At 37.7% G+C, this 25536-nt stretch overlaps 1 protein-coding gene across 1 annotated transcript in view; it reads right to left on the bottom strand.

Annotated features, from left to right (window-relative positions):
• Positions 1–25536, bottom strand: part of LOC126278873 (dynein axonemal heavy chain 2) — a 914655-nt gene that overhangs the window by 703187 nt on the left and 185932 nt on the right. The window contains 8 exon segments of the mRNA XM_049979148.1: positions 72–125; positions 408–541; positions 752–975; positions 2222–2360; positions 10964–11037; positions 11086–11155; positions 11265–11368; positions 11519–11711. Coding sequence (XP_049835105.1) covers positions 72–125; positions 408–541; positions 752–975; positions 2222–2360; positions 10964–11037; positions 11086–11155; positions 11265–11368; positions 11519–11711 — 992 coding nt within the window.

The raw sequence follows: 25536 nt of genomic DNA, 5'->3' as shown, positions 1-25536 counted from the left end.
GTACCACCATCTGAAGGGTTTAACTATTGTCTTACTGAAGTTGGTGGTTTTCCCCATGGCAGATATCTCACCAAAGACAATAGTTACCATCTTTTTCCATGGGTGGATCGCCCATTTCAGGGTTCCTGTAATGTATCAGCACATATCAGAGCAGACAATTTGATTCATATCTGCTCAAGGCTCTCACTGCACTGCTGGGCACAAAGAGGATTAGAACCACAGTGTACCACCCATCAGCAAATGGACTTGTGGAATGCCTACATCGTGAGGTGAAAATACCATTACGTTGTCACAGATAGCAGCACTAGACATAACTGCTCATCATTGTTCTACTGTGCATCCACACATCTATAAAGGACAATTTAGGAACCACAGCAGCCAAGCTGATGTATGGAGTACCAATTCACATATCCTGTGACTTCTTCGGCAGCACTACAAGTGATGTTACTGAAGCATCAAACTTTGTTACTAAGCTATGGTCAAGCATAAGGGAAACTGTATCTGGCAGCAAGTTGAATATAGCAATCTTGCCATTCATTTGCTTTTGGTAAGTTGTCAATATGCAAGCAGGTTACTATTCAGCAAGATGCCGCCTATAAACCTTTACAGCCAATTAATCATGGACCCAACAACGTGCTCGACTTATGTGACAAGCAGTTTAAGTTACATTGTGGAGGACTCCCAACTACAATTTCAGACAATAGGTTAAAGCTCCTTTACTCCACTACCTCCACCAGTTTGGGCAAAGCACCTGGACAATCCAAAATGGACATGTTAGCCCTATTTCCAACTCCACATCCCAGCACTGGTGCACCGCAACCACTGTCAAGCAATGATGCCGGTGAAGCACCAATGATTGAAACAAAGCAAGTTGTTGCGCCATTGTCATTTGCAATTCAACCGATGCTACAATTAATGGTGGATGGGAATGCTGTAGTGATAGTGAAAAATATCCTGTTGCGAAGTGTACAGAGTCTGAGATATTGAAATGCATGTTATTCATTATTGGCATAACTGCTAGTTTTGTTTATTCTTTGGTTTTCCATTGGTTTCTATTTTGTATCCATAACTTCATAAAAGGCATCTCTTTGTATGCTGGTCTGCTGTTCATTTTCTTGTGACTATCCTCCCACAAGAACAAAAGGAGTGAGTATTTTAAAAAAATTCATATGAACAGCAGACCAACAAAGAGACATTGTCTGTTGGTAGGTTATCCTCCTTGTTCTCCACAGGATGATCACAGCACACGCCGAGTCTACACGAAGAAACTTTTATATTTGTATGCACTTGTGTTAAAGACTTTTATACAGTTGCAGTAGCCTGATGATGAATTCTAACCTTGAAATGTGTTGCTAATTAAACAATTTAAAAAGTCAACAAATTTTGTGATTGGTAGTGGTATTTGTTAACGCCTTTTCAAACACTGATTTATAGTAATGAAAAAGACAATAGCATACCAAAACAAAATAGCCATACACAATATTGCAGTGTGATAATTATTCCTTAACTTACTTTTTTACAAGAAATCAAAAATGGAAAATCCAGGATGGACTGTAACAGTATTACGAAAAGGAAGGTTGCTACTCACCATAAAGCAGAGATGCTGAGTTGCAGATAGGCACAATAGAAAGACTGTCACAAATATAGCTTTCAGCCAGTAAGGCCTTCGTCAAAAGTAGATGACAGGCACACTCATACACATTCACGCAAACACAACTCACACACACATGACTGCAGTCTTAGGCAATTGAGGCCACTTTGCAACTCAGCAGTTCTTAACTCTCATCTAAACCTTAGCTCTTCAGATTCTCCTCATCCTGAACTTTTCTGCATCACACTCCATTGGGCATCAACTGTCAGCAACACTTTTAAAATACGAGAAATTTAAATTGTTCCACAATTTGAACTCCAGATTAGACTCTTATCTTCCCACAAACTACACATAGGACAAAGATGATTAACTTTAAGATATTAAGGAAGAAAGCAGTACTCCATCTCACATACAGATCGTTCAAGTACGTATGAGTTTCAAATAAATATAACAAACTGACATTCAAGAATCCATAGAATTCCCCAGAAAGAGTTTCACTCATGGTTTTTCAACCTCTTTCTCAAATGTGTGTCCAACTGCACACAGCAGATTTGCTGACTGATATATCCCTTCCCACAGAATGCTGTTTTCAGCAGTTCCAATTTGGGCATTAAATTTTCACCATCTGACAAAGTATGAACTCCATGTACCAACAGTCTGAATATACCACGTCACTCACTGGAAGGTGTCGACTGCTTGTGGGTAGAAATGGCAGTCCACATGCATTTACGATTCCACAGTGAACAGAAGAATTTAGTGAATATAGTAGCTATTACAGGAAATCCTCTAACTTGTTTTCATGTGTGGCCAAATTGTTTTATAATAAAAAAATTGGGCACGGGTAGGGTGGTAGGGTGGGGTGGGGGCGGTGGTGGGGAGGACAGAGGGAGGGGGGGGGGGGAAGGGGGGGGGGGGGTTGGCTGATTCAGTGTTTTCACTTTCACTTACTGAATGGTAGATGTGCTGAGTTGCCGACAGGCACACAAACCCCAAATAGAATAAAAACTTTGCTAGGTTTTGGAAGACATTCTTCACAAGCCAAAAACAAACACACACATGCACTTACATACTGGTACGCAATGCTGATTATTTACTTTCTGACAATTTTCCGTACTGATTTCCATGTTTCCTCTTCAGAGTAATGCATACACATAGAATTTTCATGTGAGAAGACTGCACATGGCTATGCTGCCCTGATTCTAGCAGTCCCCATCAAAGGGAAAATACAAAATTGTTAAGGCTTTCATGGTCACTTATTGACAAACTGCCTATTGGCTTCTGTCTCGGGTTCCGCGGCCGACATTCATCTAATAATTGTACTGACATTTCGCCAGCATGAGTGGCTGGCATTGTCAAAGCTTCACCCTCCACTGCTGGTGGTGAACTGGAGCCAAGCTCGCGGCCACAGACTATATATACCTGGCGCACCAAGTCCAAGGGCTTCTCCGTGGTCATTTCTGGTGTGGTTCTCCTCTTGCTACTTGAAATGGTCATTCACTGCAGTACAGGAAGCCAGGATCCATTTACCTTAAGCCTTTCCTCTTCTTGTTGAAACTGTTCGCGTGTTTTTGTATTTCTACAGCTTCTCTGAACAATCGCGTGTGATAGTGCTTTTCTACAGCCAGAACTTCCGTGTCAGCGAATTATATTACGTGGTTGGTCTCACTCAGTGCGTGCTCTGCCACGGCTGATTTCTCCACCTGCCCAACCTGCAATGTCGCTAATGCTCTTTCATCCTGGGGTTAATTGATTGTCCAGTCATTCCGACATAAACTTATCTGCATGTGCATGGTATACGGTATATTTCCAACATTGCAAGTGGGTCCCTTTTCTCCTTTGCTGATCTAAGACACTGTTTGATCTTCCTTGACGGTTTGAAAATCGTCTTTACGCCATGTTTGCACAATATATGCCCGATTATGTTCGTCACCCTGGGAATGTTTGGCAGAAAGGCCGTATCCGACATTTCTTTTTCTGATTCCTTAATTTGCCAAGTGTTTGGCTTTGTTACACTTCTAATATAATTTGTGGAGTACCCATTGCTCCTCAGAACACTTTCCAGGTGTTGCATTTGAGGTCTGAAGGTGCTGCGGCTCACATATGTGCTGCAGCTCACATATTCATCCTGCTCTCGTTACAAGCATATTAATCATGCCTCTTTTCTGGCTCAGGCGGTGGTTTAATAGTTTGTGCAGGTATCGGTCCATGTGTGTCGGTTTTTGATACATGCTGTGTCCCAGGTTTTCACCGTTCCTTGTGACCAGCACATCTAGAAATGGCAGTTTCTTGTTCTTTTCTACATCCATGGTAAATGTTATGTTGGCATGGAGACTGTTCAAGTGTCTTAGGAAGTCACAAAGCTGTTCTTCACCATGGCTCCACACCACGAAAGTATCATCAACGCACCTGTACCACACCTTAGGTTTGCAAGTTGCCAATTCCAGTGCCTGTGCTTCGAATTGTTCCATTAAGAAGTTGGCCACCACTGGACTAAGAGGACTACCCATGGCAACACCTTCCAGAAATCACCATTCCACATGAAATAGCTCATGGTGAGACATGCATGGAAGAGCTCTCTGATGTCTTGCGTGAAAATGGAACCGATGTGCTCCAAAGCGTCACTGAGTGGCACTTTCGTAAACAACATCAAAGGATGTCATTTGGTGCAAGTTTCAGTTTCTTCAGCTACTCAATGAAATTTCCTGAGTCCTTAATGTATGCGTCTGTCTTCCCCACATGTGGCTGGAGCAGAGATGCCACGTGTTTTGCCAGTTTATACATTGGTGAGCCAGGAGCGCTAACGATCGGTCTCAGTGAAACAGTGTTCTTATGGATCTTGGGTAATCCATACAACCGAGATAGTAGGGCTTCTGTGTTGCGCAGGTTTCTCTGTATGTTTGCCGGCAGAGAAGACGCCTTGATTAATCGATTCATATTCCACGATATACACTGCATCGGATTTGTGCTTAGTTTTCAGTACGTTGGCGGATCTAATAGGTCTCCATCTTTTGCTCATAATCTTCGGTCTTCATTACGATGGTCGCATTCCCCTTATCCGTAGATAGTATAAATGTACTCTTGTCGGAACTGAGATTCTTAATGCCTTGTACCTCTTCTTTCTTCAGGTTGAAAGCTGGTGGTTTTACTCAGTGCAGTATCCTGGCTGTTTCGGTGCATATTTCTCCTGCCCTTTCACAAGGAAGGGTCTGAATGGCTGCTTCGGTGTTGGCAATGATGTCCTCCATAGGTATAGTTCTCAGGATAATAGCAAATTCTCTCCTTTTTGAAAATCAGACACTTCCTCTTTGGGCAATTTTCGTTCAGTGAGGTTCACCACTGTGTGTGACTGGTCGAGAATCGCCTTGTCGGTCTGCTTCCGGCATCTTTCCGACTTTTTCTTCTGTCGCTCAGTACAGCACTCGAGTTCATTCTGCATGCTCCTGTGAGTGATGCTGTCGATCTTGTCCCAGTCGTCTCAATGCATTCTGCTACTTAGTTGATAGAAAATGCCCAGAAGTTCCTGATCTGTTCTTGCCAAGTCTCTCCATGTTGTATGAATTCACTCACGAAGAAAAGCTCGTTCCTTTCTGTTGTAGATACAGTGTGCTTGGGCGGTGGTGAATAGGCACTTACATCTCAAGAACTTTGGTGTAGCACATTCATCTCGGCACCGTAACAGAAAGGCGAGAGAGGAAATAAACCGCACTTTCTTCTTCCGTCGTTGGTCAAGACGTTGGTACAATTTGCAAATCTCCTCCCCGTAGAGATGTAACACAAAATTGTGGAGGCTTTTGCGGCCACTTGTTGACAAACTGCCTATTGGCTTCTGTCTCAGGTTCTTCAGCCGAAGTTCATATAATGATTTTACTGACGTTTCGCCAGCACGAGTGGCAGGCATTGTCAAAGCTTCACCCTCCATTGCCGGTGGTGATTGGAGCCGAGCTCGTGGCCACAGACTATATATACCTGGCACACCAATGTCGGAGGGCTTCTCCGCGGTCAATTCCGGTGCGGTTCTCCTCTTGCTACCTGCGACATTTGTTTGCTGCAGTACGGGAAGTCAGGATCCATTTACCTTAAGGCTTTCCTCTTTCTTGTTGAAATTGTTTGCGTGTTTTTGTATTTCTAAAGCTTCTCTGAACAGGCACATGTGATAGTGCTTCTCTAAAGCCAGAACTTCCGTGTCGGCGAATTTTATTATGTGGTTGGTCTCACTCAGTGTGTGCTTTGCCACAGCCAATTTCTCCACCTGCCCCAACCTGCAATGTCGCTTATGCTCTTTGATCCTGGTGTTAATTGACTGTCCAGTCATTCCGACATAAACTTTTCCGATTGTGCGTGGTATTCGGTATATTCCCGAAATTGCAGGTTGGTCCCTTTTCTCCTTCACTGATCTAAGACACTCTTTGAACTTCCTTGTCAGTTTGAAAATCATCTTAATGCCATGTTTGCACAATATATGGCCGATTCTGTCCGTCACTCTGGGAATGTGTAGCAGAAAGGCCCTACCTCACAAAACAAATAAGTGAGCCACAGCACCTCAGAAGAGAAATGCAACACCTGGAAAGTGTTCTGAGAAGCAATGGGTACTCCACAAACTATATTAGAAGTGTAACAAAGCCAAACACTCGGCAAAGTAAGGAATCAAAAAAAGAAATGTCGGATACGGCCTTTCTGCCAAACATTCCCAGGGTGACGAACATAATCGGCCATATATTGTGCAAACATGGCGTTAAGACGATTTTCAAATCGACAAGGAAGATCAAACAGTGTCTTAGATCAGCGAAGGAGAAAAGAGACCCACTTGCAATTTCAGGAATATACCATATACCATGCACATGTGGGAAAGTTTATATCGGATTGATTGGACAAATCAATTAACACCAGGATCAAGGAGCATAAGCGACATTGCATGTTGGGGCAGGTGGAGAAATCAGCAGTGGCAGAGCACGCAATGTGTAAGACCAACCACATAATATAATTCACTGACATGGAAGTTCTGACTGTAGAGAAACACTATCACACGCACTTCTTCAGAGAAGCTGTAGAAATACACAAACACACGAACAGTTTCAAAAAGAAAGAGGAAAGCCTTAAGGTAAATTGATCCTGGCTTCCCGTACTGCAGTGAATGACCATTGCAAGTAGCAAGAGGAGAACCACACCAGAAATGACCACGGAGAAGCCCTTGGACTTGGCGCACCAGGTATAAATAGTCTGTGGCCGCGAGCTTGGCTGCAGTTCACCACCAGCAGTGGAGAGTGAAGCTTTGACAATGCCAGCCACTCGTGCTGGCAAATCATCAGTAAAATCATTAGATGAACATCGGAAGAAGAACCCGAGACATAAGCCATTGGCAGTTTGTCAAAGGGAAAATACTTTAAAATAAGATTGTGCCTACATAGATAAATCATTTCATTGAAGTTCTCATCAATCAGCTGCAACATTTGTTCCAGTGATATATTTTTTTAAAGCAATGAAGAAACCTACTGACAGACTGAACACAATATCTTGTCAGAGTAGCAATACAAGTGAGGTAATTAACTGTAGCCAGTACAGTAAAGATAGGAGTGAACTCATATCATATTCTACACATTATATCTCTCACAGTATGAGAGATTTTGCTACAATTTCTATACTCAGTGTATCTCAATATTAGACTCATTATGGAATTGGAAATGGAAGGGAACTGCCATATTGGTACACAGATAGTTAACATCATCTACTGCAAATCCCAATAACAATTAGGAATAAGATTCCTACTAAAATACTCCTTCATTCTTACAATATGGAAAACAAATGATTACATGCCTCAATGTGAGATACACAATGGCATAAGTGAAGAAATTGAATACTTTTTGTAATGCCACTAAAGAACTGGTAGGTTTTATTTAGTAGCTTTCTAGCTTTGTTGCTAAATCATGACAGCCCTTGCTAAACTCAGTAGCTATAACTGGAAAACAAAATTATTCAGGTATAAGTTTAGTAATTTGCCATGTATACTGACGTTCCAGTAATTGAAACACGCTGCTGTGTAACAAGGGAATCACACTTCCTATTATTTTTTTAAAATCTGAAACTTTCAACAGCCCTCGCCACACATCTATGACTGTCATGTTCAAGGGAGAGTGCTTTTGTGTCTGTGTGGTTGCATGTAGTAATGTGTGTACTACTGCTAGAGAAAGAGATAGTGCTCGAAAGCCATTGTGAATATTTTTTTCTGTTGTGTGTTTCTGTGCTCAACACGTCAATCCACTATGGGTGAGTCACTGCCTTTCCCTGATTTAACGTACTGCTCCATCCAGGAATTTCCATTACTTTTAAGATATAATAAACTTTTTATACAGGAATGTAAAATTATTCATGGAAAATCATTTACATAGTACAATATATAAAGATGATTTTATGCTTCCCTTTCATCTATTAAAATTATGTGCTAAGATTCACCAATACACAGAAATGAAAATCTTCAACAGACTAACAATAGTTCAAGCTCAATAAGCTATGACAAATTCTTAAATTGTTTCTTAGAGGAACTTAATGCATCATTTCCTTGTAGACCTAAGCAAAAGAAAGTAAATGGTAAACTCAAATGGATTACAACAGGAATAAAAATTTCTGGTGCCAGAAAGAGAGAGTTCCACAATGAGTTAAAATCAAACAGAAATCCGGATTTTGTTACTTATGTCGAACATGATAAAGCTGTATTTAGGAAAGTTGTAGTGGCAGCTAAAAAAATGGCAAATGATAAATTCGTACAAGAACACAGAAATAAGACAAAAGCAGTGTGGTCAGTTGTTCAGTCTGAATTAGTAGCCAAAGTAAAAATTCATGAGATTTTGAAAATTAGACATGAAAATGAAATTATAGTAAAACCTGTTCAGATGTCAGATTGTTTCAATGAATTCTTCCTAAATGTACTAAGATCAGATGTGGATATGACATTCTATCAAGGCATCACAAATTTGGAAAACAGCCAGAACACATCTTTTAAACAACTTGAAAAAATCACCCAAAGGGATGTGGAAAAGGAAATATTGCCTCTAAAAAACAAAACCGCACATGGATGGGATGAAATAACCACATCTGTAATCAAGCGTGTGTATGATATTATTTCTCAACCACTGTCAATTATTATAAATCAATCTTTTGAACAGGGATGCCTTCCAAATGTATTGAAATATGCTCATATCAAACCTCTATTCAAACAAGGATCGACAGAAGATACGGGGAATTACCACCCTATCTCCCTTTTGCCAGTCTTCTCTAAAGTGTTTGAAAAGATTGCGGCAAAACAAATTAATAAATTTCTTACTGTAACTGGTATAATTTTTAAAAACCAGTTTGGATTTCAACAGGGTAAGAGCACTGTGAATGCTGTAAATGAGTTTATCCAAAAAATATGCTCCACGTTAGATAAGGGTAGAAAGGTCACAGGAATATTCTCTGATCTAACTAAAGTTTTCGATTCAGTGAACCATGCATTACTCCTCCACAAATTACAGATGTATGGAATCGGGGACACTGCTTTAAAATGGTTTAGCTCTTGCCTGTCAGATAGGAAACAAAGAGTAATTTGAACTTCAAATGGAACCACTTATTCCTCAGACTGCAAAACAGTTCCCCGAGGAGTCCCACAATGTTCGATATTGGGTCCCTATCTGTTTTTTTTTTTTTTTTTTTTTTTTTAACATAAATGACCAACCACTTGCTATTGATGTTCATTCAGTCTTATTTGCTGATGATGCATCAGTTCTAATTGAAAATAAGGTATCTGAAAGTATTCCAGAAAAAGCCGAAATTACTTTTAGAAAAACTCGAAACTTGGTTCCATCAAAACGGGCCAAAACTAAATGTAACTAAAACCAAAATTATGCAATTTGAAGCTAAATCACATAGGAAGGACTGAAATAAAGATAACTTGTAATGATCAGGGTATCACAGAAGCAAACCATGTGAAGTTCTTAGGCCTAAATTTTAATAAAAATTTAAATTGGAAGGTACACATAGATTACTTAGCAAACAAACTATTAATTTACAATGTGTATTTTGTCAGATGGCACAAACATGGATACCAAAAAGATAGTTAATCACTACTACTTTGAGTAAGTTATTCATTATGGCATAATCTTCTGGGGAAATTCAGCAAATGTCACTTGGCTGCTAGTATTACAAAAGATACCTCTGCCAGACTGAGATTCATTGGAAGAATCCTAAGGAAATGCAATCTGAAAACAAAGGAAGTAGGTTACAGGACGCTTGTTTGGCTACTGCTTGAATACTGCTCAGCAGTGTGGGATCTGTACCAGATAGGGTTGATAGAAGAGATAGAGAAGATCCAACGGAGAGCAGCAAGCTTCGTTACAGGATCATTTAGTAATCGCAAAAGCATTTCAGAGATGATAAACTCCAGTGGAACATTCTGCAGGAGAGACGCTCAGTAGCTCGGTACGGGTTTTTGTTAAAATTTCAAGAACATACCTTCACCAAAGAGTCAAGCAGTATATTGCTCCCTCCTACGTATATCTCGTGAAGAGATCATGAAGATAAAATCAGAGAGATTAGAGCCCACACAGAAGCATACCGACAATCCTTCTTTCCACGAACAATACAAGACTGGAACAGAAGGGAGTACAGATAGAGGTACTCGGGGTACCCTCCGCCACATACCGTCAGGGGGCTTGCGGAGTATGGATGTTGATGTAGATAGTAATTAGAAACGTGTGTTGCAAAACACAGGAATCCTGTCAACCACAGTTAAAAAATTTAAAAATACTATCTGCCCTCACACTTTACATATATGAGGAGGTGGTGTTCTTATACAAAAATCAACATACACTACACACTTTCCATTTTGACCACAACTACAGCACTCGCCACAGAGATAATTTCAAATTTCCAAAACATTGTTTAAAACTTTATGCCCGAACAGCAGAGTATATGGGGTTAAAAATTTTCAATAAAATAAAAGGCAGTAATATATTTAAGAGGAAGCTTGGCTCACTGAAAAGATTGCTCTTTACTTTTCTGGAGGAAAAGTGTTATTATTCTGTCGAAGAATTCATTGAGGATAGCTTCACAGTCTGAACACAGGGATTGTATTACATTTATTATTTTATTTACTTGTGTAGCTGTAACTTAGAAATGTAAAATATAATGTAAACTTTTGTATTTCTCTTAAAAAATAGAAAATAAGTTTATTTGTGTAAACCTTGACATGTCTCCTGTACATCAAATCAAATGATTTTAAAATCGAGCATAATGAGATGAATAAATCACATATCACTTATCACTAAAACACAAGAACTCTGAACTTGTGATTGGGTAAAAAAAAAGAAACTCCATGATACTCCGATGGAGAACTATTAATACCTGGTGGAAGAGTTTGTTGAGGATAAACTGATAACTTAAGTTCATTAGTTTTATTATGTTAACTACAACTCTTACTTCTCATAAAAAGATACTAATTTTAGTTTATTGTTCCACCTCATTACCTATAATTTTATACAAGGAATTATATGTACGATATGTCTCCTGTACCATCACCAGATGATTAATGAGTATCTGTTATACGATCTCAGTAAAATATTATTCATTACGAGCTAAACATCAGGTTCATAGTATTTCATCATCCAGCAAAACATAGTTAATAACAATAAGAAATAATTTTGACATGTTGTGTATATGTCATGTCCTTTTCTCTATAAAAGTTGTTCTGGGTGGTTTCTTTCCTTCCTACATTAATTGATGTTATTTCTAACATCTTTTCGCATTGTCCTGAAGAAAGATTCACTCATGTTAAGGTCTTAGGATTTGATATTATCTGTGCTTAGAATCAATATACTATATCTATTGGTTCTGCCCCAACTATTTCATTCTCCAGATCCTATCTTATTTATCTATTATACCATATGTAAATGAGTTTACCTTGATTCAGTTGTGCTTGAAGTTTCAAACACTCTTCATTCTGCTGTATAACAACATGATATGGAAGTTTGTCTTGGCAGGTAATATTCCATTTCTCATATAAGCGTAAAAAACATGCCAAGCTGTCAACCAAACTTCTCAAGACATTTTTAAACAACCGAGATATACTGTTAACTGAAGGATCAAAGGTAATCTGCAATATAATACAATTAACAGTAAAATTTGTTTTAAACAATGTCATCAAGCTAAGAAACTATTAGCTGCAAAGAAGTGCTCAAAATGAGATGGAGCACTTACATTAGAAAGAACAAATACATCATGTCTGTAAGTCATCAAACACATACATCCAGAAATCTGTGAATTTCTGCACAACCTATGTGAGAAAAATATGCCAAATAAATTTCTGCACAACCTATGTGAGAAAAATACGCCAAATAATGAGTTACTGACCATAGTAGCCTGAATTTTAAGATTGGGAAAATGTTCTTTTATTGCAAAAAAGGTATTTCTGCTGTCACTGTCTCTTTCCTACTGATACTCCCCCACCCCCACCCCCTCCTCTTTGTCATCCTCTTCCTCACCTTGACTGCTCTCCTGATCATCACCACCACATTTCTCCACATCAACCCATTCAAGCATCACTTTTCAAAAGTGTGGACCAAAATATAAAAAAAGGCACACATCAAGCAACAATATAGTCAAAATCAGCAGTAATGTCCAAGAAGAAACTGTAAACGTAATCTGTAAAGAGAATAGTTTGTTAAGAGGATGTAATTCATGAATGAGCACAATATTCAGTTATTTTTTTGCATCCAATGATGATATAAATGGTTTGTTACCTACTGTAAGGCAATTAGATTAATTAATCGTGTATGTTAGGTTCACCAAATAAATGAGACATTCCTTCTTCAGGGTTTTACAAATGTGTAATAGCTTTCAATTCAAATCTCATAAACCATTAGCTCGGACTGTTCCAACAGTGCCTCATGGAGCAGAACTTCTCCACAATGTTCACTATCCCAGGTCAGAGTCCATATGGTAAGGGAGAGAGTACTCTCTGGCTCCCAGCTCTATGATGCTGAAACTGACATAACAAACCACATTCTAACAATGAGAGCAATGGTTTGTCATGTAAGTTGCAGTCCTCCTCAATTTTGGAAGAGACATTTATGTTTATGGTAAAAATGGATGCTCATATCTTGAAACGAAGTACACTAATTGACAATAAAAAAGACACAAGTGAGGCAGCAGTTCAAGTTAGCTACAAAATCACTGACATTATAATGACAAGTGGCTTTACTGGGACCTCTTCTACAACCATGTACAGTATTTGCGTAATATTTATTTCCAAGCGAGTTGCAGACAACTGTAAGAGTAATTTTTAGCATACGATTAGTGAAATGTAAATTATAACTTTTCTGATGTTCTTAACACAATTGTAAAATGTCTATTTCCATAATTTTTAGTAACTTCCCTTAACTCTCTAATTACGATGCTAAATCCATAACAATTACAAATTGTAATAGCTGGCATCCAGGGAATGGTATTGCCCCTGGAACTTATCAACAAAAATTGCATATTCATTTATGTAGCCATTATTCCATTATATTGAGTATTAGTACAAAAACACCTCCAGTATCAAATAGCTGACACTGGTAAAGCAAAATGAGGACTTTTGACAGACAATATGAAATATCTATTTATAAACATGTTTCTGATATGCTAGAAAATGACCCATTGCAGCATACACTGTTCATTTCTTTTAAAAACAAATCTCCTTCATACCAACCCATTAGACACTGAGCATCATCTATCAACATTAATGACAAGCAAGACGTTGGCAAGACTTGGGCATATTAACACTTGTTCAACTGTGATTTACTAACAAATATATTAAAATACCACTGCAAAAGACATTACGTAGAACACTCTTGTCCACCCTCAGCTGATCCGCTGCCCTTGTGAATCCAACCATGCTCAAGCCGAACTTGCTCCAATTTTTGTGGTGGTGACTCACTATCCGTTGCAGCATTCTGTTTACTGTATTGTTGTTTACAAGTAATAGTTCTTGTCACTTGCCTGTTTTAGTGCTCCGTCATCTCTTGTTCATTTCTGATGTTGCTCGTTTATTTTGTACAGTACTGCACTGTGAAGTTTTTAGTTCTTACTTCTTAGTTGTTTTATGACATTGTATTACTGAGCAGTGTCATAAAGACAAGACAAAGGGGAATCACTCAAACAAATTGTCAAGAAACTCAATGTAGGTGATACAACAATAAAAGATTGGAAAATAAATTAGGAACACATGTACAATGATGACAGGTGGCAAAAACACCCTTAATAATCACAAAACATTGAAAATGCCCAAACTTGAACTGATTCACAAAACATTGTGGATGTGGCTCCATCAGGAAAGAAAGAACGAACCCCAATATCTGCGCCCACTATAAAAGAAAAGGCAATACATATGCACAAAAACCTAGGAGCCAGAAGTCAGTTCGCTGCTTTTGAGGCTGCATTCATTGCTGAAAATCCCGTCATGGCATTCCAATTCCTGGTGAAAAACCATCTGCTGATTCCAAGATGGCTAAGGACTTTTCTCATCAATATATACATCTACAGGGATACTCTGCAAATCACACTTAAGTCCATGGCACAGGGTTCATTGAACCACCTTCACAACAATTCTCTATTATTCAACTCTCGAACAGCCCACATAAAAAACAAACACCTATATCTTTCTGTGTGAGCTCTGCTTTCCTTTATTTGATCATGATTATTGTTTCTCCCTATGTAGGTCGGCATCATCAAAATATTTTCACATCTGCATGAGAGAGTGATGGTTAAAATTTCTTGAGAAGATTCCACAGCAATGAAAAATGTGTTTGTTTTAATGATCTCCATACCAAATCCTGTATCATGCCCATGACACTCTCTCCCCTTTCTTACGATAATAAAAAATGTGCTGCTCTTCTCTGTACTTTCTCAATATACTCCTTTAATTCTGTCTAGTAAAGAACCCAGACCATGCAGCAGTACTCTAAAAGAGGATAGATGACTGTAGTGTAGGCAGTCTCTTTGGTAGATCTCACATATTTTCTAAGTGTTCTGCCAATAAAATGCAGTCTTTGGTTTGCCTTCCCCACAACATTTTCTACATGTTCTTTCCAATTTAAATTGTTTGTAATTGTATTCCTAGGTATTTAATTGAATTGGCAGCCTTAATTAGAGTGATTTATCATGTAACCAAAGTTTAACAGATTTATTTTAGCACTCATGAGGATGCCCTCACCCTTTTCATTATTTAGGGTCAATTGCCAATTTTTGCACCATTCAGATATATTTTCTAAATCGTTTTGCAATTTGTTCCTTCCGATAAGTTTACTAGACGATAAGTGACAGCGTCATCTGCAAACAACCTAACAGCTTCTCAGATTGTCTCCTAAATCATTTATATAGATAAAGAACAGCAGAGAGCCTATAACACTACCTTGGGAAACTCCAGAAATCATTTCTTGTTTACTTGATGACTTTCCATCAATTGCTACGAACTGTGACCTCTCTGACAGGAAATCATGAATCCAGTCACATAGTTGAGATGATATTCCATATGCATGCAATTTCATCACAAGCCACTTGTGTGGTATAGAGTCAAAAGCCTTTTTGAAAACTAGAAATAGGAATCAATTTGAAAAACTTTGTCAATAGCACTCAACACTTCATGTGTGTAAAGAGCTAGTTGTGTTTCACGACAACGTTTTCTAAATCCAAGATGACTGTGTGCCAATAGACCGTTCTCTTTGAGGTAATTCATGACATTCAGAACAATATACGTTCCAAAATCAATGCTGCATATCAATGTGAATGATGTGGGCCTGTAATTTAGTGGATCAGTCCTAATATCTTTCTTGAATATTGGTGTAACCTTTGCAACTTTCCCATCTTTGGGTACGGATCTTTCATTGAGTGAGCGGATGTATATGATTGTTACATAAGGGGCTACTGCATCAGCATACTTTGAAAGGAACCTAATTCGTATACAGTCTGAACTAGAAGACTCGCTTTTATTAAGTGATTTCAGTTGCTTCTCTACTCCAAGGATATCTACTTCTAAGTTACTCACATATTGGCAGCTGTTCTTGATTCGAATTCTAGAATATTTACTTTGTCTTCTTCAGTAAAAGTATTTCAAAAGGCGGCATTTAGTAACTTTGCTTTTGCAGACTTTTCTGTGAAATTTCACGAAACTGTCAAAGAAAATATTCAAAAATTTGTTTGGATGGACTGCAACATTGGATTGACTGGAAATTTGTTCCAGGTGTTCAAAAAGACTTGAAACTAAAAAGATTCCTATTCATACTCTATTGCTGTTAAATAACGCATCATCACATCCATCTGAAGATGATTTAATGAAAGGGGACATAAAGGCTATCTTCCTTCCACCAAATAGCATATCATTTATTCAATTAATGGATCAGGGAGTGATAGAATGGCTAAAGAGGTGGTATTGAAGAAAGTACATAAGCTCAATTCAAATAATGTCCCAAGAAGTTCTAACATACTTGTAGCTATGATATCCTTTAATGTCAAAGATGCTATCTACATGACTGCTGAATCATGGGAGGAACTAAAACCTGACAAGCTGCGAAAATCTTGGAGTAAGCCTTGGCCAGAAGTTATGATTGAAAGTGACCATATCAAAGGCAACAATACAACACACAGGACATTATTATGAATCTACAAACTGTCCAACTGAACAACCAAATGTCCCTGCTAGTGAAATTGAGGATTGGATTGGACAACGTGACAAAGACTATGAAACCAGTGAAGAACTCAGTGATACACAGATTATTGCCACTATTTTGGAAAAAAATTGTGAAGAAACTGTGAATGAGGACTCAGAGAGTGGTGTTGATGAATCCCCTACTTGAATTTCACACACTAATGCCAAGAATGCTTCTGATATTGCCCTTCAGCACATCTAGCAGAACTCAACTGCAACACTTATGGACATTTTGTGGATCAAAATTCTGTGCTGCTAAGCACAGAATTTTACCTACACAAAAATTTATAACTGTCTTTCTTCACAGTATTTTTTTACTAGCATATAGGCTACCTTCAATTTTTACACTACTGTACATATGTACTGCACATACAGTATAGTACAGTAAATAGATACTGTACAGCATTGGTCATTAGCAATATGTAAAAATGATATCTTTTGTGTGGTTTATTACAATGTTTTTACTGTAGAGATCAATAAACATGTGTAAAGTAGCCATTTTTGAGTTCAGAGGTTGTTTGTTTTACATACATCCATGCTATTCTGTACTTTCTGATAATCTGGCCTTTTTTGCATCCCGATCCATACCCCTGTCCCAAATGTAACTGATTACAGAGGTCGTACTGCAATAAATTTAATTTCAATTTGTGCTGGTGGTTTCTTTGACTTCTTTTACATAACTTTGTCATTTCAATGCATATGTTATAAATAGAGACTAAAAAACTAGTGACGATGCATATTTTCACTCTATGTTTAGACAGGTGGTCTCTAGCTCGATCTAGTTTTGATGTCTCACAGATTGACCATGACCTAGAACTGTGTGCAATCGCTAACTGAGAGACCACTGCCTAGCAAAATCATTACAGAAGAGGAACAGGAAAAGGCAGACAGAGTCAATGCTCCTGCACCTTCGCCGTCAGATAATCCCCCCACTGTCATACCGTACACATCGGCAACAATTAAATTAAATTACGCAAGCTTATAATCACATGTCCATTGTTTCAGTTTATCTTTCTATTTACTTGTGCACAGGTGAACATGTTTATGATGTGTAGTGTGTGAAGTATTGTGCGCCATGTGGCCCAAGAAGAAGAAATTTTGTTTCATGGATAGCTGACCATCCTGGAACATTTACATATGACGGAACCGTTTTATACTGTCGAGTTTGTGAGAAAAATCTTTCGTGCAAAAACAAGTTTCAAACACACCAGCCTACCAGCCTGTCAACAGCAAGTTGCATTAGCGGAGATTTGTCCAAAGGTAACCAAGAAAGTCGGTTTAACATGGATCTATGTGAAGAATTCATTGCAAGCAATATTCCTCTTTACAAACTTACAAACTCTATCCTCAAAGGCTTACTGTGCAAATATTGCTTAAATCAACCTCAGATAAATCAACATTGCATAAAAATTACATACTGACAATTTATGTAAATGATCCGGAAGAAATACGTAATGAACTCAAGGACAACATTATTTTTGGATTTCAGTTGATGAAACTACAAACACTTGTGGCCATTACATGCAAAATTAATAGTTGGTGCTTTAAAAGAAGAGCCTTCTTCTTCCTATTTAGTGGCCTGCAAAGAACTTGAAAAAAATAAAGCATTCTACGATCACCAGTTTTGTAAATGAGGGTATTAGAAAAATATTTCCCAATCTTCTACAGATGACTGGGTGTTTGTGTTTATTTCAGATGCTGTTCCCTATGTGATCAAAGCACGAAAAAGCCCTCTGAGTATTTTATCCCAATTTGATTCATGTGATGTTCTTTGCTCATGGAGTAAATCACCTTGCTGAAGAAGTATGTTCCACACTTCTGGATATGAATAAATTGATTTCATCCACATAGAAAGTGTTTCTAAGGGCTCCTGCTCACATCAAGACCTACAAAGAAAACTAACAAATGTGGCTTTGCCTACCAAACCAGTGGTAACTCGCTGCGGTAAGTAGGTCAAAGTTGTTTTGTTTTACAATGAACATTCTGAGGCCAATAGAGGGTAGAAAAAGACTTCAAGAGTGCAGAGGCTTTGGCAGTTTGCCAGTGAAAAAGAAGCTTTTAATGATTCTGGTATTAAAACAGACATTGCTGTGATCAGCACTCATTTTTCCCATATATCTGCAAGTATTAAAAAGCTCAGAATTTAAGGTTTGGTACGGAATGAATCTATTCAGTTAATCAATAAAATTATTCTAGTGAACTCCTCAAGAATGAGTGCCCACATAGCATGCAAATTCAAATACTGCCCAGTTACCTCAGTTGATGTATAACGGCCCTTTTCTGCTTATAAAAATGTTTTGAGTGACCAAAAACACGATCTTACAACCAAACATTTGGAACGGTACTTGATTGTTTACACTTACAATAGTAGAAAAACATCAAATAAAGTGTAAATGATGCTTTGGTCCAACAGTATTAATTAAAAGTTAACACCATTCAAAAAAATCCATGAGTCAGGTTACCTTCCATTCAGAATGTGAGTGCACTCAGCGACTGTTATGTGGCTTATAAATTATAGAGTGCAGCAATCAGTTGTCCTTTTTTAGATTTTATTACGCAAATCCAGATTTCGGCTAGTGGCTAGCCATTCCCAATGCACTGTTTTCTATTCTCGATGCATATAAGTCCCTGTTGTTTGGGCTTACACAGAGTAAGAACAGAGCCGGAGTTGCGGTAGTACCTAGTACTTGTATGTGATGGAGACACTCAACATTTATAATGTCATCTCTCTTGGACGCTCCTTACGATAATTTTGTAAGGCCTGTGTGTTATAGGCAACACCTAGTACTTGTATGTGATGGAGACACTCAACATTTGTAATGTCATCTCTCTTGGATGCTCCTTACGATAATTTTGTAAGGCCTGTGTGTTATAGGCAACTATTAATATCACCATTGTTTTCTTTGATGTTGTAACCTGTGTGTGTCCTAAGATCCAATGATGGAGGCTTTAGTTTCACCAAAAGCGGTAATCATGGAATAAAAAGAATTCCTGAGATCTTGGCTACCAGTTTATTATTGTACAAGCTCTAGATCGCTCCCACATGACCACAATGTGCTCCCTACAAAAGCTACTGCTTAGCCTTGCTGATGATTCTACAGTGTTCTTGCCACAATCAGGCCCTGATAGCTAGAATATTTTGCTTAAGTGTGGCATTTGTGCCATTTTTCTAAAGTTGCCTCTGTGCTTTATAGGTTTTTAAATATGCTTGTTTGATATCAGTACTGCCTTACAGACCTTATCCCCCACTGGATTGTTGGTATGGAAAATAGTTTACCTGTTATGGACACCTGGACTTCATCAAACAATGACAGCCACACAGCTGTCGTCTTTTGTCCACTGCACACGATTCTGTGTTCTAATGTGGTTATATCTTGGTTCAACATGACTAGCAGGCCCCTGTGCAACTAATGTATCACTACTTTTACATTCGTATGTAGCGTGCTCCCTGTTTTCCCATAATTAACCAGCCTTGTTTTGCTCTCTTAGTTATTCCTCCATTTTTTATTATATGCCTCTACTACTGAATGATTCTGTCATGTGTTTGTATTATTTTGCTATGTTCAGACAAACTCACTAAATTGTTTTCACCACTGTCTGGTATGGCAAAATTATGTTCAAAGTTTATGGAAGTTGAAAACTTGAATTACAAGAGTGCAGATCATAAGCCATTATCATGGAGAAGGTGGCTTTGTTGTTTTGAAGGGCTCTGAGGAAACACTGAGGTCACACTCACTACTTAACCAAACCACCAATTGTTCAACCACCATTAAATAAGTGCAACCCAGCACCATTCCTTGTGCCCAGTTTCCAAGTAATAGAGCTTTTTTGTGGACTCCATTATTTCTTGGATTATACTGAAGACAACTGTGTCTCTTATTTAATAGATACAACTGGTCACCAACTGATAGTCAAATGAAGCAATCTTTGATTCAGAGCATAATGTGCAGCTAGATATTCACTGCCCCATACACCATTCCAATCAGAATTTAACTTTACACAGGTAACAAGTCACAGGCTTCTATTCTGAACATACCCTGTGACACAAATTTTGGTACTCAGGACAACTGAAACAAACTCTGAATGACACTATTGAACCAATCCTGTTATTCATTCTGAAATTTAGCTTCTCTCACAGTACACACCCTGCCTTATCAGTTTCAGTTTCCAAAAAGCAGGGTCATAGGTTTGCAGGGGAGGAAGGGGGGGTGGGGGGGGGGGGGGGGTGGGGGAGACAGGGAGAGTGGTCCAAAGCCCCCTCCCAGAGCCATTAAAGTTTCTTCCTTTATTTCTTTAGTGTTTTTAAATGTGCTCACACTAAAATATGGCTATTTTTAGGTGTAATGAATGTGAGATTAAACTGTGCCTGTTGAACACAGCAGCAAGAAGTGGAATGATATCTAACGTTGTACTTTGGCTCCCTCCTTGTTGTCAGTATGCAAGGATACACTTTGTGTGAACCGTCTTATGTTTATGACAGTGCGAATTTCAGTGACTGAACAGCTGAATCACTACAGTAGCATGATGAACTTGTTTTGTGTGCATCGAGTGAAAAGGGTATAGTATAATGAGTACACTTATGTTTGAATATGATCAACTCTTAAGATATACTTTCACCCAACCTCACCTCATTACTTCAGTGTGTAATTTATACCATCACTGCTCTTTATAGGAGTGCATGAATGCCTTGGGTGGAATCATTGTATAGCACACTGGTAACATTCCCCCTCTTGCTCCTCAATGTGGCAACCATATTTTCCTTCCTACTTTCTCCGCACCTCGCACTCCACTAAAGTCGAGGCTTATCGTAGCACCAAAAACTTATATCAACTTCTGCCTTCTATCTCAAGAGCTTAAAAAAGACCTCTGCAAGTGTAAATTAAATTAATTATTCAAAGTAAAGTTCCAAAACTGGAATGACCCAATGAACACCTTAAAGTGAGTGGTGAAAATATGCTATAAATACAACAAGCTAGCTCTAGTGTCATTTCTTGCTCATGATCTGATGTAGTCAGTTCAAAAGACAAGTATGACTGTACTGGCATTTCTCCATTACCAATTCCATCTGTAAAAAATGACCTTTATTTGTTTGTTGATAGAAGTAACTTAAGCAATACTGACAGATGTAAAATATTAAGCAATATATGACTCATTCAGAAGAAACATACATATTTCCAGACTGCAAACATAATCAGGAAAAGGGACAAATCCTCAGATTTCAACATAGATGGTTGTCTAAATGGATGTGGCTAGAACACATTGCTATTGATGATGTGACTTAGTGCAAATTTTGTGTTTTATTTTATTTTATTGTGTTTTATTTTATTTTTATTTATATTTATTTATTTATATTTATTTATTTTTTTATTTTTTATTTATTTTTTTATTTATTTATTTTTATTTATATTTATTTTTATTTATATTTGTGTTTTATTTTATTTTTATTGTGTTTTATTTTATTTTAAAGGTTTAAAGGTTAGAGGCTGGAATCAATTTTCAACCTCTTGGTTCAATGTATAAAAAGAAATATAACAATCAGAAGAATGCAGTAGAATATTTTGATATATCAGTATTATAAAAATTACATTCTTTACGCAGATCTATTTTTATCTATAAAAAAGAATGCTCAGACATCTGTTGACAACTGAAATGATAATAAGAACTAAGGAAACATGTATAACATAGGAAGAATTTGAAACTCACAATTAAAAATGTTATTTATGTGGTAGACAAGAACCTGTTTTAAGAGAAAGGAAGGATTTTGGAATAATTCTTTCCAAGGAACTACTAGACCGCAATGAAGAAATCTTTAGGCTAAATTAAGATTCCGTATAAATGCAGACATCGAGTTAGAAAGTCATCAAATAAGGAATAAGTACACAAGTCCTGTCTGCAGCTCGTGGTCTGGCAGTAGCATTGTCACTTCCCGAGCAAGGGGTCCCGGGTTCGATTCCTGGTAGGGTCAGGGATTTTCACCTGCCTTGAGATGACTGGGTGTTGTTGTGTCATCTTCATCATCATCATTCATCCCCATTACAGTCAGAGGAAGACAACGGCAAACCACCTCCATTAGTATCTTGCCTAGTACAGTGATGTGGGTCTCCTGTATCATGCCCCTATGCTCTGTCAAGAAGCACGGGACTTCATTTCCATTTTGCACACAAGTCCTACCACACCAAATTAAATTACTGAATCATGTAATGTAAGAATTCTTGAAAACTTGGTGAAAAAGTAAACATATCCAAGTGTTTTTCTGTATTATTTCACAAGACTGTTAATATCAGTGGGATGTAACAAACTACTCTGCATAACTGGATAGATAAAGCGGCGGTAGAACACACACTGAAGACTGTTGTGATTGGCAAGCTTTTGAAGCCAGGGGTTTCTTCTTCAGGCAGAAGGGATGAAGGGGAAGGAAGAAGGGTGACAGCCCTTCTGTCTAAGGAAGGAGCCACTGGCTCCGAAAGCTTGCCAATCACAACAGTCTTCAGTGTGTGTTCTGCTGTGACTTGGCGAGTAGATTTGATTCATAGAAATAATGTTATCAATAACTGATTGTTTTTGTCATCATAAACTACTCTGTGTATTTGGTTATGTTAACTAGCAATCACAATTGCTAAGGGAAGACTTCCTACAAACAGTAGATTTATCTGGAAAATATGTAGCATCTTATCTGTTAGAATAGCTTAAAGAAATTGGAGTAGGTACACGATATCTAAGAGGTAATGGTTATGATAGTGCTCCACCAACGTCAGGGAAGCTGTTGCAAGATGAAGTCAGAGTAACACATCCTATTGCACTCTATATCCACTGTTGAGCTCAATGTCTCATATTTGAGCCAGTTCATAATTTTTTAGGTATACAAAAAGAACAGATGTCCTTTCAGATTGCATAAACAATCATAATGGATCATCTAATCCAAGAACCCTGAAAGACCTTTGTGCAACTGGATGGACTGAAAGATTTGATGCTGGTACTGATTTCTACAGAGGAAAAAATTTTAATGTGTTCCGTTCTGTAGTGTGAATTTGACACCTCTGTCTAACTGATAGCTAAGGTCTTTGGATTTGGTTGTATATCAAGCAAAATTCTTCAGAAACAAAAACTGTGGTAGAGAGAAGCCATGAAAGTAGCTTATGACACTAAAAAAGAATTGGAAATTCTGAGGTCTGACACTAAAAAAACTTTCAGGACTTTTTTGAGAGAGGAACTGAAATTTGTCAACAGCTGGATACCTCAATCTTACTTTCCCAGGTGGTTAAGATCCAAAACAAGACACCAAACTACTTGATGTTAAACCAAGTGGCACTCTTTACACCATTTTTAAATTCTGTCACAATAGACTTGAAGTTTACAAAACATAAGAAATTTCCGTCTGGATTTTCTTTGCTGCTCCCAGTTTCAACCAGTCAAGTACTTTCAAATAGTGAAGAATGAAAAGAGTACTGGTCCAAGAAGATTCCAGATCTTCATCTGCTATTTAAACCCTGCAATTATGCAATAAATACAAGTATCCAAATAGCAACAATCTTCTGAAAACATCAGCCACACTTTCTGTAACTACAGCCACACCAGAGGTCATTCTATCCTTTCAGAGAATCAAGGTATACCTGCAAAATTCAACAGGACAGGCAAGTTTCAAAATTTATTGTCTTACATGAAGTTGCAAAACCATTATTACATTATCTATTATTAGCATTTAAAGTTCTAAAAATGAATAATGTATGCTGTTCTATCTGTTCAATTTGGTCGATAATTATGTTTTATCCTTTCACAAAAGACTAAATGGATTAGACCCCTTCCATTCGTCATTCAGTATCTATTACACCACTGGATGTGACAGACAACTTTGTTAAGAGAAATAAGAAACTAGAAGGCTGGAGTGTCATTATAGGGAAGTTGCTTATTATTTGTTGGTAACTCTGTTTTAAATTTAATTATTTTAAACAACAATTTATTTATTTACTCATTCGCAGAACAACAATGTTAGTATGGATGTCATGAATACTTCATACAATGCTTCATATATTTATTCCTAAAACATTATAGAATAAACACTTTTCAGGAACACTAATCCTCAGAATGACTGATGATTTGCCCTTTATTCAGATGTGTGCTGTGTTTTGTAAGGCACTTTCTTTCCGGATCGACAATGATGAGAAAGAAAGCACTTGAAGTGGACTATGGTTATAACATGCAGTTTACAGTTGCCAAATACTCATTATCTATGTCAACATCAATACACACACAATTTTTCTATTACATGGCTTTCATTTCCACTCATTTGTTTCAGAATTTTCAGGAGCTGCAATTTATGTTCCAATCCTAAATGTTTAACTGATTTAAAACGGTTCAGTTGTTGATATTTTGGAATACTGATTTAAATGAACATCTTGTACTTGAAGAGAACTGAAACTCTCCAGAACACGACTGCTAGCAACACTGAATTATTCAAGTCTTTGGATAAGCTGATGACACAGGAGCAGCAACAAATCACTAAAGAGAGTTGCTGCCCATTTTACAGTTTTCTACCATATTTTACTTGATATAACTGTTCCCGTAGGATTTTCATCCTGCTTGCTATTCTGAATGAGAAGTTTCACAAGCAAGTTCTGTAGTAGAGCCAATGTAGCCACTCCAGCTGACCACATGTCTTGGCCAAGTTCCAGTACAAAACTAATAATTGTTATCTTTAATCAAAAGTATTATTTTATATTTGTCTTATGAATTGCTTACTTTAGTGACTTTCAAACATCACCCCTTTATTATTATTAAAGCTGAAACATTAAAAACAGCTGCTACTGCTTCCTACGTCATATTAAATAGCAACTATTTATCTCCTACTGCTTTCTTCATTTTTATATGATGAAACTGATATTTAACAAACAACATTAAAGATTTACATTTGTAAAAATATGTCGTACGACAACTTTAAAAGAAATTGATAATACTGTCAGGTTCTCTCAGCACATTTGATTTATTGTGCGCTTTTGGGTCTTTAGCTGAGGTGTAATTTATCCGTAAAATATTTCGACAACTGATACAGTCATCTTCTGCAGGTGCTGTAACTAGTGTTATTACATGACTTGCTGCCTAGTCTCCCACCAAACTGTGAAGTAGTATTGGTGTGGAGCTTCTATTTATACATATTTGTAGCAGTAGTGATAAATATTTAATTATGATCCATTAGTAATGGTAAATAAATATTTAATCTTTGAGTCCAGGCAGAAATAAT

This window comes from Schistocerca gregaria, chromosome 6, assembly GCF_023897955.1.
Source record: "Schistocerca gregaria isolate iqSchGreg1 chromosome 6, iqSchGreg1.2, whole genome shotgun sequence".
Taxonomy (NCBI): domain Eukaryota; kingdom Metazoa; phylum Arthropoda; class Insecta; order Orthoptera; family Acrididae; genus Schistocerca; species Schistocerca gregaria.
The sequence above is the reverse complement of the archived record's forward strand: the minus strand, read 5'-3'. Positions and strand labels throughout refer to the sequence as shown.